The 16,519-nt window shown below is 43.0% G+C and overlaps 1 protein-coding gene across 2 annotated transcripts; it reads left to right on the forward strand.

Annotated features, from left to right (window-relative positions):
* Window positions 1-9,771: 9,771 nt before the first annotated feature.
* LOC141050979 (uncharacterized) lies at window positions 9,772-15,722 on the forward strand. Of its 2 annotated transcripts, none has more exons than XM_073547746.1 (7): window positions 9,772-9,883; window positions 10,507-10,656; window positions 10,786-10,965; window positions 11,048-11,171; window positions 11,255-11,352; window positions 12,749-12,836; window positions 14,601-15,722. In XM_073547746.1, the coding sequence occupies exons 1-7, from the start codon at window positions 9,857-9,859 to the stop codon at window positions 15,518-15,520; spliced, it is 1,587 nt and encodes a 528-aa protein (XP_073403847.1). In that variant the 5' UTR covers window positions 9,772-9,856; the 3' UTR covers window positions 15,521-15,722. The 2 variants fall into 2 exon arrangements, with proteins under 2 accessions (XP_073403847.1, XP_073403846.1); XM_073547745.1 differs by lacking the exon at window positions 9,772-9,883 and adding an exon at window positions 9,903-10,173.
* The last annotated feature ends 797 nt before the right edge of the window (window positions 15,723-16,519 follow it).

Below are 16,519 nucleotides of genomic sequence, written 5' to 3' on the forward strand. Positions count from 1 at the left end.
CTATAACCTTCTAGTCACAAGACTTCCTTTTCTTAAAGAGACAGGCCAAATCATTAAACATTACACGTCTGAAGGGTTCTCATGTGGGCTAAGGCCCAAGGAACAGCCTCGGCAGTGGAAGTTAATACCCCTAAGAACCTCATGAGATTCCTTATCGGGATCTTGCGACTCCGTGAGAGAAAACGTGCTCCGTTGAGAATACGCGTCTTCCTCCAGGGAGAGAGATACAATTTCATCTCTAGAGAGTTGATTGCAAACCCCAGGAAGGATTTGGAGGTGTCTGGGCACAGATCTGACTTCTCCGTATTTATTATCCAGCCGAGGTCCGTAAGAAGGTCCAGGGTAATCTGTAGGTGCTCCAGAAGGAAAGGGCGGGATGCTGTAAGAATCAGCCAATCGTCCAGATATGGAAATATTCGTATCCCCTGAATACGGAGCCTGGACATCATTACCGATACCACCTTGGTGAAGACATAGGGCGCGGTGGTTATCCTAAAGGGAAGGACCCTGAACTGGAAGTGTCGAAAATTTCCATTGAGGGTAACTGCGATCCTTAAGTATCTTCTGTGTGAGGGAAATATCGGTATATGAAAATATGCATCTTTCAGATCTGTGGATGCCATAAGATCGTCTCTCTCCAGATTGAAACTGACGGACCCGATAGTTTCCATCCTGAACCTTTCCTTTGAATGAACCGTTTAGGTACCTTAGAACGATTATCAGACGCCACTTGCCTGATGGTTTCGGAACCAGAAAGACAGAAGAGTATACGACTCTTCCAACCTGGGATGTTGGAACAGGTTCCAAGGCTGATAGAAGAATTAAATTCTGCATCTCTTTCTCTAGAATTTTCTGCCTGGAGGGAGGAAGAGTACTGGACACCAAATATCTTTCTTGGGGATAAGAAATGAAAGGAATCATATAACCATTCTCTATAATTTTGATCACCCAGGTGTCCTTTATTAAATCTTTCCAGTTTTGCAAGAAAAGTGTCAACTTTCCCCCGACCAGTAACTTTTTGGTGTAAGAAGTCTTTTTTGGTTGCTCTGGGATTCCTATAAGCTCCCCGATGGGAAGATGCGATTTCCCCTCTTCTTCCACCATACTTATATCTTCCTCTAAATCTAGGGGGTGAAGTACGGCGTTGATCCCAACGGGTCGAGGCAAAGCCACGAAAAGACCGTCTTTGAGGAAGTGACTTGCCTATGTTATCGGCTAAGCCCTCCATAATTGAATCCAACCTCTGGCCGAACAACCTTCCTATAGAATATTCCAGATTACAGAGATGGTACTTGGAAGGTACGTCACCTGACCATGAATTAAGCCAAAACGCTCTCCTTCCCACAGTGGAGAGGGCCATGGTCCTAGCCGCCGACCTTATCTGTTCTGAATCATCACACAGGAAATCCACAGCTAGGTTCATCTGCTTAAACCCCTTAAGTAGATCCTGTCTGGAGACTCCAGACTCAATATCCTCTTCCAGTCTGGCTAGCCACCGTCTAAGGGCCCTAGATGTTTCATGGGCTGATATCCCAATGGAGGACTGTGCAACTGCCGCGGAATAAGCTCTCTTCAAGGAGACCTTAATTCTCTGTTCCATAGGATCTTTAAGGCTTGCAGCATCTTCGGAAAGAACAATAGTTTTTCTGGACAATCTAGCGATTGCTGCATCCACCTTAGGTGTAGACGCCCAGTCCTTAGACTGAGACTCATACAGGGGGTAGAGCATTTTAAACTGTTTAGATTGAAACAGTGCCTTCTCTGGTCTTTGCCTTTCACCCTTCATAAGGTCCATGATCTTATTATCCACAGTAAAGGCCCTAGGCACTTAAGAGGTGGTAGGCATCTCCGACAGGTGAAGTTCCTGCTGCACAGCTTTAATAAGCCTGCCTGACTTTTCCTTTGGAAAGTAGGTTTTTTTAGACAATTCTTCCTCAGAATCCGATGATGAAGATCTGATCTCATCAATGACCATAAGGTCCTCAGACTGGGAGTCATTTCCTTGAGGAGAGGGGGAACTTCGGGCACATTTCTGGGCCCTGGGAGGTAAGGGATTAGACCTTGCAGAGCCACCTATTAGGTCTTTTACCCAGATGACTACATCTATAATCGTGGGTTCCTCCGTACTGGGAATGCAGATATTGCACATGGTCCCAGACCAACCATTCGGGAGGGGTAGACCACTGAAAGCACACTAGGGGTGATGTCTTTTGGAGGTCGCTTTTCCATCACCAAAGCCACAGCTGGCAGAATCCAGAGATGACATACTGGATAGCAAGCTACAAGACAAGTCAGCTATGAGTAGCCGCAGCCTGCAGGTTGAAAAAAAAACACTTGAAAAGGAAAGGGAGGAACTTCTCCCACCCCCTGTGATGAAGTCTACCAATCACAGCAGCAAACCACCAACAACATGGCAGCACCCATAGAGGAGACAGGAAGACACTATGGATCCCACCAAGAAAATGGTGAACAGAAAGAGCTGACAGGAAGTAGCTACTTCACCTGAAAGAGCAACACTCAGTAATGGCGCTGGCGTGGCAGCAGCACACATGGAGCAGACTAGAAACCTGGATAAGTAGGCAAGGGGGTAGGGACGGAGGGAAACAAAAAACGTCCCGCTAGCACAGGGACAAAGAAAAAACTGATGGCTTCTGGGATGCTTCCCCTTTATCCTGGGGGAGATGAGGGGGAGGAGCTACTTAAAATCATTAAATATTTCACTTTGTCCCGTTAGCGCACAGGGGCATGGTAACCCATATTGTGGACGAAGGGGAAAATACCTACTCACTAGTTTCTAGAACGTTAATTAGAAAGTTCTTCTGAATAATTCAGCAAAGGTTTTGATGCCCAATGGGCGTTATTATTATATAAACCAGGTACCAGTTATGTTGCTAATGTTAATAACGAGGGTAATCTGTGAAAACAGAATTGGTCGTATATCACAGACTATAGCTCAGTTACTGACTAGTATAATAGTATAAGGGTGTTCAATAGTATTGAATCGATATACAAGTGCTTCTTAAAAAATCAGAATATCATCAAAAAGTTATTTTTTTCAGTTCTTCAATACAAAAAGTGAAACTAAAATTATATAGAGTAATTACAAAGAGAGTGATCTATTTCAAGTGTTTCCATAGAGATGAAAGTGGATTGGCACAATCTGTCCCGTGCAAAAAATATCCTTTATTGTGACATCAAGTTACCAACAGCGCGCAGATAAAATCATGGAGCAAATACAGACGACGATCGTTTCGCGCTTACATTGCGCTTCAACAGGTCATATTTTTGCACGGGACGGATTGTGCCAATCCACTTCTCTATGGATATACAGACTATTTTCCTTGGAAGTGGCACCCGTATTCCCTGATGTGTGTGCAGCTTCCTTAACCCGAGGACAGACAGCTGTGCCTTTGTCCTGCTTTTTTTCTACTATGGTATGCATTTCAAGTGTTTATTTCTTTTAATGTTGATGATTATGGCTTACAGCCAATGAAAACCCAAAAGTCATTATCTCAGTAAATTAGAATACTTTATAACACCATCTTGAAAAATGATTTTAAAATCTGAAATGTTGTCCTACTGAAATGTATGTTCAGTAAATGCACTCAATACTTGGTCGGCCTGTGGCATTGCTGAGGTTTTATGGAAGCCTAGGTTGCTTTGATAGCAGCCTTCAGCTCGTCTGATTTTTTGGATCTGGTGTCTCTCATCTTCCTCTCGAAAATACCCCACAGATTCTCTATGGAGTTAAGGTCTGTCGAGTTTGATGGCCAGTCAAGCACAGTGATACTGTTGTTTTTAAACCAGGTATTGGTACTTTTGGCAGTGTGGACAGGTGCCAAGCCCTGCTGGAGAATGAAATTTCCATCTCCAAGCAGCTTGTTGGTACAGGGAAGCATGAAGTGCTCTAAAATTTCCTAGTTGACTGCTGCGCTGACTTTGGTCTTGATAAAACACAGTGGACCTACACCAGCAGATGACATGGCTCCCCAAACCATCACTGATTGAGGAACTTCATACTAGCCCTCAAGCATCTTGGATTGTGTGCCTCTCCACTCTACCTCCAGACTCTGTGACCTTGATTTCCAAATTAAATGCAATACTTTCATCTGAAAACAACACCTTGGACCACTGAGCAATAGTCCAGTTCTTTTTCGTCTTAAGATGCTTCTAGCGTTGTCTGTTGGTCATGAGTGGCTTGACACAAGGAATGCGACACTTGTAGCCCACGTCCTGGATACCTCTGTGTGTGGTGGCTCTTGAAGCAATGACTCCAGCAGCAGTCCACTCCTTGTGAATCTCCCCAAAATTTTTCTTTTTTTAAATCAGATACATTTTTATTTAACCAAATTCAAGGTACAAAACAATAGAACAAAAATCGCAATGAGAACTTTAACAATGGTCATCAGTTTCAGAAATTCCCTCCCTTCCCCTCCGCCTCTCCCCATTACATACAAGAGCAGCAAATAATGCATGGTGTAACCTAAGTTCAGGGTCATCTTCTCTCCACCCAAGGTGTCCATAGTGTGTCAAATGTTCTTATGCCTTTTCTCTTAACATAAATGTTTTTTCCATATTCACAATATAGTCAGACTGTCTGAAAAATTCCCTCAACGTCGGTGGATCTTCATTTATCCAGTATCTGGCGATCAGTTTTCGCGCAATATGTAATAATGTAGCTATTGCCACTTTATATTTATTATGTACCTGGACCTCCTCCACATATCCCAGTATACACACCACAGGATCCCTCTCAATCCTACAACCATACGCTCCTCCTATGGCATTAAGCACCACCGTCCAATATGGGTTCAGATTTGGACACTGCCATAACATATGGAGAATTCCAGCCCCCTCCATTCGGCACCGAGGACACTCAGGAGTCTGTCTCAGACCCACTCTATATAGCCGTTCAGGAGTCCTATATACTCTATGGAGTACATATATCTGCGAGAGTCTGCCCGGTTCACTCAGTGATAATTGGGGTATATATTCCATAATCACTTCTCATTTATCTTTCTCTATCCTTCCCAACTCCTCCTCCCATTTCCCCTGTGCTCTAATAGGATAATTATTTTAAAAAGTATGCATTAGATCCTTATAAATGTCCGACACTACCCCTTTTGTTCCCACCTCTGTACAGACATAATCAATATATCCTTGTGAATCTCCATATTCATCGTCCTACTCTGCGTAGCATAAGCAACTGCCCATATTGAAATCTGCAGACCTCCGGTAGCCCATAATCTTCCTGCAACTTTCCAAAGGGCACCAGTCCCTTTTCGCCCTGCACCCGAACCATGTACTGTATTCCCAGGCTCATCCAATTTTTAAATTCTCCCATTTTAACAAATTCCGATAGAGTCTCGTTTTGCCATATCGGGGAAAAATTTGTCAAGTGTTCCAAACCTCTAATCTTTTTAATTGCCTCCCAGACTTTATGTATCAGCACTAAAGTAGGATACAGTTGTGGCCAAAAGTATTGACACCCCTGCAATTCTGTCAGATAATACTCAGTTTCTTCCTGAAAATGATTGCAAACACAAATTCTTTGTTATTATTATCTTCATTTAATTTGTCTTAAATGAAAAAACACAAAAAGGATTGTCCTAAAGCCAAATTGGATATAATTCCACACTAAACATAAAAAAGAGGGTGGACAAAAGTATTGGCACTGTTCGAAAAATCATGTGATGCTTCTCTAATTTGTGCAATTAACAGCACCTGTAACTTACCTGTGGCACCTAACAGGTGTTGGCAATAACTAAATCACACTTGCAGCCAGTTGACATGGATTAAAGTTGACTCAACCTCTGTCCTGTGTCCTTGTGTGTACCACATTGAGCATGGAGAAAAGAAAGAAGACCAAAGAACTGTCTGAGGACTTGAGAAACCAAATTGTGAGGAAGCATGAGCAATCTCAAGGCTACAAGTCCATCTCCAAAGACCTGAATGTTCCTGTGTCTACCGTGCGCAGTGTCATCAAGAAGTTTAAAGCCCATGGCACTGTGGCTAACCTCCCTAGATGTGGACGGAAAAGAAAAATTGACAAGAGATTTCAACGCAAGATTGTGCGGATGTTGGATAAAGAACCTCGACTAACATGCAAACAAGTTCAAGCTGCACTGCAGTCCGAGGGTACAACAGTGTCAACCCGTACTATCCGTCGGCGTCTGAATGAAAAGGGACTGTATGGTAGGAGACCCAGGAAGACCCCACTTCTTTCCCCGAGACATAAAAAAGACAGGCTGGAGTTTGCCAAAACTTACCTAAAAAAGCCTAAAACGTTTTGGAAGAATGTTCTCTGGTCAGATGAGACAAAAGTAGAGCTTTTTGGGCAAAAGCATCAACATAGAGTTTACAGGAGAAAAAAGAGGCATTCAAAGAAAAAAACACGGTCCCTACAGTCAAACATGTTTTGGGGTTGCTTTGCTGCCTCTGGCACTGGACTGCTTGACCGTGTGCATGGCACTATGAAGTCTGAAGACTACCAACAAATTTTGCAGCATAATGTAGGGCCCAGTGTGAGAAAGCTGGGTCTCCCTCTGAGGTCGTGGGTCTTCCAGCAGGACAATGACCCAAAACACACTTCAAAAATCGCTAGAAAATGGTTTGAGAGAAAGCACTGGAGACTTCTAAGGTGGCCAGCAATAAGTCCAGACCTGAATCCCAAAGAACACCTGTGGAGAGATCTAAAAATGGCAGTTTGGAGAAGGCACCCTTCAACTATCAGGGACCTGGAGCAGTTTGCCATAGAAGAATGGTCTAAAATTCGAGCAGAGCATTGTAAGAAACTCATTGATGGTAACCGGAAGCAGTTGGTCGCAGTTATTTTGGCTAAAGGTTGTGCAACCAAGTATTAGGCTGAGGGTGCCAATACTTTTGTCTGGCCCATTTTTGGAGTTTTGTGAGATATTATCAATGTTTTGCTTTTTGCTTCATTCTCTTTGGTGTTTTTTCATTTAAGACAAATTAAATGAAGATAATAATACCAAAGAATTTGTGATTGCAATCATTTTCAGGGAGAAACTGAGTATTATCTGACAGAATTGCAGGGGTGTCAATACTTTTGGCCACAACTGTACATCAAACCCAACTTCCTAAAACTTCCTGCCTCCAACCCCTGAACCAAGGAGTCCCTCCCCATCACCTGGACAACCCAAAATTTGTCAATGGCCTTTTCTTAACAATCTTTCAAGGCTACAGTTATCTCAGTTGCTTGTGCACCTTTTTCTACCACACTTTTTCCTTCCACTCAACTTTCCATTAATATGCTTGGATACAGCACCCTGTGAACAGCAAGCTTCTTTAGCAATGACCTTTTGTGGCTTACCCTCCTTGTGGAGTGTGTCAGTGACTGCCTTCTTGACATCAGTCAAGTCAGCAGTCTTCCCCATGATTGTGAAGCCTACTGAAATAGACTACGGGACCTTTTCAAATGCTTAGGAAGGCTTTGCAGGTGTTTTTTCTTAATTATTCTAATTTACTGAGATAATGAATTTTGGGTTTTCATTGATTGTAAGCCATAATGTTAATGATTAACAGAAATAAACACTTTATATAATATATGAATTTCACTTTTTGAAATAAATGAGCTTTTTGATGATATTCTATTTTTGTGAGAAGCACCCGTACCAATATATGCATACCTCTAGGCAGAATATGGCATATAAAAGAAAAATCAAGAGGAGAGACAAAAAGTGGGTGGGAGGGGGTGAAGAAAATAGAGACTGTCACGGAGTGACTGGCCCAGTGTGACACGACCCACCAATTGGTCGGTCACTAAATGGCAAAACATAAAAAACACACCAGGGGACACCAGGGAAACTTTTACAACGGTGGGCCCTGCGATAAGGAATGGGGAAATGGACACCTCCTGCACTCACCTGAGGATGTGCCCTGCTCTTACTAGCATTCCTATACAGGTTCTTTCAACCTGTCGCCAAGCAGGATACCTAAGCCCTAGCTTGCCCTGCTCCTATCCCTAAGTAGGGAATTGGCAAGTGAAGACACTGGTCCCACTGCTGCACTAATACAACACAAGGTAAAGATAGACAGGAAAAGGAACAGGGTAACAAAAACACTTAGCCTTCTGCGCTGCAAAGCACCACACAGCAGAGTAAGACACCAGATCACAGCATTCAGCTGAAGCACCACTGCACCAGGAAGCTCCAGTCTTCAGCACGGTTGGTATCCAAAAGGACCTGTATAACCAACAGTCAGCAGCAATGCAATAACACCAACGGCCACTGGGGGGGGGATGACATTAACGGCCGATGGCCTGAAAGGAAAAATTTTAATATGAAAACGCCAAATCTGCCAGAGATCCAAAAATGGATCGTGACAGAGACAAGCTACACAAACAAATAATTAGCTTCCATCAGTATTATATATATATCAAAACAAATCCCATTTGGATGTCCATAATACTGGTTATCATTATGCTTTCAGACTGTGAATCAGCAAGAGTTCAGGCAAGGCACATGCCGTACACACATGGCTCCGTTCACCTCGTACACATGCGGCTCCGTTCCGTATACCTCGTACACACATGGCTCCCCTCCGTACACACACGGCTCCGCTCCGTACACCTCGTACACACACGGCTCCGCTCCGTACACCTCGTACACACACGGCTCCGCTCCGTACACCTCGTACACACGCGGCTCCTCTTCGTACACCTCGTACACACACCCTCCGCTCTGTACACCTCGTACACACGCAGCTCCACTCCGTACACCTCGCACACAGGCGGCTCCGCTCCGTACACCTCGTACACACGCGGCTCCGCTCCGTACACCTCGTACACACACGGCTCCGCTCCGTACACCTCGTACACACACGGCTCCTCTCTGTACACCTCGTACACACGGCTCCGCTCCGTACACCTCGTACACACAGGGCTCCGCTCCGTACACCTCGTACACACACAGGGCTCCGCTCCGTACACCTCGTACACACACAGGGCTCCGCTCCGTACACCTCGTACACACACGACTCCGCTCCGTACACCTCGTACACACACGGCTCCGCTCCGTACACCTCGTACACACGCGGCTCCGCTCCGTACACCTCGTACACACGCGGCTCCGCTCCGTACACCCCGTACACACGCGGCTCTGCTCCGTACACCTCGTACACACGCGGCTCCGCTCCGTACACCTCACACACACGGCTCTGCTCCGTACACCTCGCACACACGGCTCCTCTCCGTACACCTCGTACACACAGCTCCGCTCCGTACACCTCGTACACACACGGCTCCTCTCCGTACACCTCGTACACACACGGCTCCTCTCCGTACACCTCGTACACACACGGCTCCGCTCCGTACACCTCGTACACACACGGCTCCTCTCCGTACACCTCGTACACACGCGGCTCCGCTCCGTACACCTCGCACACACGGCTCTGCTCCGTACACCTCGTACACACACGGCTCCTCTCCGTACACCTCGAACACACACGGCTCCCCTACACACACATCGTACACACACGGCTCCGCTCCGTACACCTCGTACACACACGGCTCCGCTCCGTACACCTCGTACACACACGGCTCTGCTCCGTACACCTCGTACACACGGCTCCGCTCCGTACACCTCGTACACACACAGCTCCGCTCCGTACACCTCCTACACACACGGCTCCGCTCCATACACCTCGTACACATGCAACTCTGCTACTCCCACACTGTAAACCCCTCCTGACCCCACACAGAAACTTCCCCTCATCCAGCACCATGATAACCAGCACAGCAGAGCCCTGCATACACTGAGGCCCCTGATCATGTGACCCCTGACTCCTCCCCTCCTGTGACCTCATCCCAGGTCCTGTGCGCACAGAACAGCCATATATGTGGTGTGCGGCTCTGCAGGTGGAGGTAGGTGCTGGAGATTCCCCATTAGGCCTCTTTCACACTTCAGTTTTTTGCATCAGTCAAAATCCGCCAAAAGGACGGATGGCGGATCCATTTTAGTACTGATGACAACGGATGGCATCCGTCCGTTTTTTTGACGAATCCGACAACTGAAGAATTTTAAAGGAATCGCAGCCTGGAAAAGGAGAGAGAGAGAGAGAGAGAAACGTTGCAAGCTCCGTTTTGAAATGTTTGAGGATGGTGACGGACAGGAACTTTTGGCGGATCCGCAAAAAAAACGGATGCAACGGACGGTAATCCGCCAATAATGGAAGTCAATGGGGAAAAAAACGGATCCTCAAAAGAAAATTGCGGATCCGTTTTTTTCAAAACCTGGCGGATTGTGACTGATTGTAAAAAACTGAAGTGTGAAAGAGGCCTTACTGCGCGGGCGCACGGGGCAGTAACCCCCTCAGTGCTGAGCCTGGGATAAATCTCTGTATGTGACTATAATGGGACTGTGTGTTATACCGGGGGCAGGACGGGGCCATGACTGGATGTAGTGATCATGTGAAGCCGGTAACAGCTCCGGAGATTTCTTACACGGGATCTTTATGATGTTACATCGTCATCTTCTCCCCATTCAGGTCCCTACAATATCGGATCCTCTCAGTGGAGATCTTCTATATAAGAGAATTCTCCTGAGTGACCCTACAAGGATGGATAGGGACAGGGACAAGATGGCGGAGAGGATATTACACCTCACCCTAGATATCCTCTTCCGGCTTACTGGAGAGGTGAGAGATTCTGATGACCTCACATTACATCATTCTTATCTATGGGAATAACAGATGGACAGAACTGGAGAGGTGAGGACTCTGGAAATGTCTGTAGTGAGATTTATTAATGTGTCTCTCCATAACCAGGATTACACAGTAGTGAAGAAGACCTCTAGGGAGCGCTGTCAGGACCCTGTGTCTGAGGGATGGGGAAGACCCCTGAGCCCAATCACGGGGCCTCCACCTCACCCCCTGATACATGAGGACATCAATGACCAGAAGATCCTAGAACTCACCTACAAGATGATTGAGCTGCTGACTGGAGAGGTGACACTGCTGGGAATGCTGGGACATTATACAGTAACGGTATGGAGGGATCGGGGGGTGACGGTATCATTGTGTGTGTCAGGTTCCTATAAGGTGTCAGGATGTCACCGTCTATTTCTCCATGGAGGAGTGGGAGTATTTAGAAGGACATAAAGATCTGTATAAGGACATCATGATGGAGGTTCCCCAGCCCCTGACATCACCAGGTAATAGACAGGACTAAATACACACGGCCTATAATTATCTGTATGTAAAGAATGAATTCAGTTCCTGTATGTGTTTCCTCCAGTTCTATCCAGTGAGAGGACAACACCAGAGAGATGTCTCCGTCCTCTTCTTCCACAGGACTGTAAACAAGAAGATCCCACTGTTCCTCTGGATCATCAGGTAGATGGAGAGAAGGTGTCATGAGATCTCCCCTATGATGTGTAGACGGCTGTGAAGGTCTTGTGTTCAGTCTTGTTTTATCCACCATTATTAGACACTGAATGGCCAATTTATTAGACTTCCGCACTTTCTTATTTGAAGCTTTCCTGTATACAGATTAGACCTGTAACCCCGGAGAGTAATATAAAACTAAGTGATCATTTTTCAGTGTGAAGCACATTATACTGGGAATATTGAGCGCTTCAACTAGACATAGTTGTCAATGTTATGGTAAGGCTCATATTTTGAAAAACTCCTAACCTCTTGAGTTTCTTTTTGTCAAAAGTATTAGTACTGAGAATATTGTGATAAAGGACGAAAATACAATGAAAGGGGGATCCTGTGGACATAAACGACTTGTCGAGGAAGTTATCAGTAATTGTGCTGAGGAGCAGGTAGTGCACAGTAAATTGTAACTAAACACAGAACTGGTGTCCAACTAACATGTTAGAATACATTTGTTGGTCTTTAGCACAGAAGGTTTATTGCACCAGATCCAGTGCCACCATTGTCTAAGAGAAATGTAAAGTAAAAACTTAATTGAACAAAAATGATATCGCTGAGCAGTGGAAAACAGTCAGAATCTAGTCAGATGACTCCAAATTTCTGTTGCACCATGGTGACTAGTGGGTCAGAATTTCATGCGAGCAGCATGAATCCATGTGTCCTTTCTGTCATGTGTCATCATTTCAGGCTGCATGTTTTCTTGGTTCATCCTTTGCCATCTCTTTGGACATTAGGGTTTACATCAGCATTTTGTCCAGTCAAGTTCATCACTTCATGGCAGCTGTTCACACTATGATAGAAGGACAATGCACCATGACACAATGGTCCACTAGTCGTGAATTGATTCCAGGAACACTCGTTGCTTCCCCGGCCTTCATAGTCTTAATGTTTTAATCATATAAAGCATCTCCAGGATGTTGTGAACAGTTTTTTTCACCTCATGTGAGTATCTACATCTTATTTGCGGATAGGCCAGTACACCTGCAGAACTACTTTCTTCATCTAATGGAATGTAGTTCAGGATGAACCGCTGATGTTCTGAAAATAAAAAGTCACTAGGTGGGTCTATGTAATAACGTGGCCATTCAGTGTACATTTTATACTTGGTGGAGCTGACAGGATGAAGCTGATCATAGACATTAGATGTTGTCTGGATCATTTTTCTGGTTATGGAGCCTGCTGGTTAGAGTAAGGAGCCAGCAGGTTGGATTTATACATGAGATCTGCAGCTATGTGATAACTATTGCTGTCATTTTTGATCGTCTTGATAATTTTATGATCTTTTCTGTTCTTCTGAATCATTTCTTACAATTTTTTCATCTGTCTGTGACTCTTACAATTTTTGTTTCAGATTGAAGATCTGCCCCATATTAGTAGTACAGAGATATATGTGAGGGGTGATGAGCGGTGTAAAGAGGAGATTCCTACAGATAACACAGGTGAGGATAATATTATATTTCATTGTGAAGAAAAAGAAAAAATAGGATGGCACTCACCGTTCATGTGACAGCCGTTTCGCGCTCAATACGCTTCAACAGGTTAAGGACCTGTTGAAGCGTATTGAGCGCAAAACGGCTGTTGTCTGTCTTCCAGCACATTGCTCCCGTGCCGATGCCGATGCCTTGTGTATGTGAAATAAAGTGATTTGATTCACATGAACGGTGAGTGCCATCCTATTTTTTCTTTTTCTTCACAATGAAGTGTTCTGTTTTTCCAATATGGGATCGAGCACCCGTTCCAAGTGGGATTAAAGTGTTTTTTTTTTATTAATGTGAAAAATATATGTGCAGACATTCAGGGTATTTTTCCACACAACGGTGCCGGATATCTATTTTCTCAATTTGTGGACAATAATATTATATTTGATTTTATAACGGTATAAAAAGTTCATCATGCCAAACCTTGTTTTACATTCTGAAAAAGAACACATGAAGGAACCCAGACGGACCCCACAACAATTAACAGGACCACTTGGCTTCTGTTTGCTTCAGTTGTGCAACAGATCAGTTTTGGACATAAATTCCATTTTCCTGAAATGGACCAGACAAAACTCACAATACAGGGGTGACCCGCTTCAAAGCTGTCTGACAAAATATGGAGACATGTCTGCTTTTGATCAGATTTGTAGATTAAACTCGCCCATTGAAGGGAATGGGTCTGCATTTCCGGATAGTACTCGCATGCCATGCCAATATAGTGGTCCATTAACTGAATCAGAATGGCGTATGTTGACATTTTTTTTTTCTTCGTGGACCACCAGACACCATTATTTTTATAGAGCAGAATTTCACAGTATGAATATGTCCCATGGAGTGGGGAAGAATGATGGAGAAATCATATACCTGCCTGATGGTGGGTAACTGACCTTCAGCTGTGCTAGTTCATGAGAAATCAAAACATATCATGTGACCAGCGCTCGAGAAACTCCCTGAGAAGACAAAGTTTGAATGTGGGAGAGGTGTAAAAACAACTATGAGCCAGATAGTTTCATGAAAAAAACAGATATGTGCAACTTTATTACCCCAGAAGCTTAGTCACATATGTGGTTATTTATTTGTTGTGCACAAAGGTGTCTGTAGCCTTTAAACTAGGTGATCTCTGGAAGAACCAACAACTGTCCACCATGGATGACAGAGGACACTGCTGCAACTTCATTTTCAGGTCTCCCATATTCATGATGGAATTGAATGCTTTTCTGTTGACTTCCAATGCATATAAAATACTATAAAGAATGTGTTCTCCAATCTTGTACCTCTCGCTTAGTTCTTTTTTATAAAAAAAAAAGTACAAAACCTACACTTTCACCAAATCCATGGCTTATTTTTACATGACTATACTGCTATGCGCTATGCTAAATGCATGTACTGTTACAAAGTGTATGAGAGGTGATCACTATCTAAAAGCACTAACTTACAGTTAACTTTATGAGGATCCACTGAACATGAAACTGCAAATGATTGGTGACAGGTGAAGTGAAACCAGAACCTATTGAGAAGACGGCTTCAACAGAGAGGAGAAGATATTGAAAAAGCACACGCTCGTGGCCTAACAACATAGTCTACTAGTCCTTGCATATTAGTTTACTGTCTTAGTTTACAGCTGAATTCTATTATAGTTTGTATGGAAATTACATTATATAGAATAATATATTAATATGATTTTAATGGAGTGTTATTGACAAATAATAATTTTATTCTTGGCAGATGATGGTACCAGGAGCTCAGAGGGACATCTGATATTTTCAGATTTTGTAGCAGGTGATTATGGTATCACATCAGATAAATATGAAGAACATGTAATTATCCAAGATACAGCTCAAGCCCTTCTTAGGAAAAATCTATCATCGGATCCTTTTCAACAGGTCCTTTCTTCTGCTTCATTAAAGGAAAATATGAAAAACGAAAACCACAAAAGTGCTGATGAACATAAAGTAGCTCACACAGGGGAGAAACCATTTTCATCTGGGAAAAGTTACAGTATTAAATCAAGATTTCTTTCATATCGCAGAAGTCACTCAGGGAAAAAGATATTTTCATGTTTAAAATGTGGGAAATATTTTAAAAGGAAAGCACATCTTGTTTCACATCAAAAAACTCACACAGGGGAGAAGCCATTTTCATGCTCAGAATGTGGGAAATGTTTTAGTGAGAAAAAAATTCTTGTTAAACATCAAAGAACTCACACAGGGGAGAAACCATTTTTATGTTCTGAATGTGGGGATTGTTTTAATCAGAGATCAAATCTTGTTAGACATCAGAGAACTCACACTGGGGAGAAGCCATTTTCATGTTCGGAATGTGGGAAATGTTTTACAGATAAATTCCATCTTGTTACACATCAGAGAACTCACACAGGGGAGAAGCCATTTTCATGTTCAGAATGTGGGAAATGTTTTATAGATAAATCAAATCTTATTAAACATCAGAGAACTCACACAGGGGAGAAGCCATTTTCATGTTCAGAATGTGGGAAATGTTTTATAGATAAATCAAATCTTGTTAAACATCACAGAACTCATATACTGGAGAAGCCATTTACATGTTCAAAATGTAAGAACTGTTTTACCTGGAAATACGATCTTGTTAAACATGAAAAAACTCACACAGGGGAGAAACCACTTTAATTTTAAATCATTACATTGTGAACATATGTAAACTTAAAATTACAAGATATAATCAAGTAAAGACATTTTTCCATAAGAAAAAGGGAAATCAACTTAGTGCACTAAATGATTAATAGAAATTGTATATAATTACCAATGACCATTTGTTCTAAAAAGTAATTACAATCCTAATGTCTATAAAATATTTAACATTTGTATGAACTATTGGACCATTGGACCTCAATCGAGTTTGTTTTCATAATCTCTCCCCAAGTCTGGAAGGAAAGTAACTGTCCGTTTTGGTAGCTTCTTAGCTTGGGTTCACCTCTGTTCTCAGTGCATCTCGAGACACTGCATCGACTACACGTGCCACAGTGAAAACAAATCCAAGGCATTTCTAGTACTGTCCACTATGCATCATGGTAACATTATGTGTGAAGGTGATAACACGAAGCTGTAAATAATAGGCTTTTACAATGAAACCAAGGATGGTCTTAATACAAACGTCCAACTGTGCGAAACTTAAAACATCGCTAGGCACAGTAAGAAATAGCCATATTTTTCATCTCTTCAATGTATCAGCAAAAAATGCTTATGTTATTTATAACATAATTAATACAACTAAAATTACCCAAAGAGAATTTCTGAATTTTTTTCTTAAAAGTATAAAAGCAGAAATTACAAGATTGCTAAGTTTCTTGAAAAGACGATTCAATGATGACACAGAATTTTCTTTTCTGGAAGTACAGTACAGACCAAAGTTTGGACACACCTCATTCAAACTTTGTTTTCATGACTATGAAAATTGTAGATTCACTCTGAAGGCATCAAAACTATGAATTAACACATGTGGAATTATATAATTAACAAAAAGTGTGAAGCAACTGAAAATATGTCTTATATTCTAGGTTCTTCAAAGTAGCTACCTTTTGCTTTGATTACTCCTTTGCACACTCTTGGCATTCTCTTGATGAGCTTCAAGAGGTAGTCACTGGAAATGGTCTTCCAACAGTCTTGAAG

The sequence above is a fragment of the Dendrobates tinctorius genome, unplaced genomic scaffold, assembly GCF_039654945.1.
Source record: "Dendrobates tinctorius isolate UK_male_01 unplaced genomic scaffold, ASM3965494v1 ptg000155l, whole genome shotgun sequence".
NCBI lineage: Eukaryota > Metazoa > Chordata > Amphibia > Anura > Dendrobatidae > Dendrobates > Dendrobates tinctorius.

What these genes read in the sequence shown, in the direction of transcription:
- LOC141050979 (XM_073547745.1), top strand. Translation starts at nt 10,108, where the DNA reads ATGTTTGAGGATGGTGACGGACAGGAACTTTTGGCGGATCCGCAAAAA. An exon ending in TTGAGCTGCTGACTGGAGAG is followed by an intron (nt 10,966 to 11,047) that starts GTGACACTGCTG and finishes TGTGTGTGTCAG; the next exon opens with GTTCCTATAAGGTGTCAGGA. An exon ending in GATTCCTACAGATAACACAG is followed by an intron (nt 12,837 to 14,600) that starts GTGAGGATAATA and finishes TATTCTTGGCAG; the next exon opens with ATGATGGTACCAGGAGCTCA.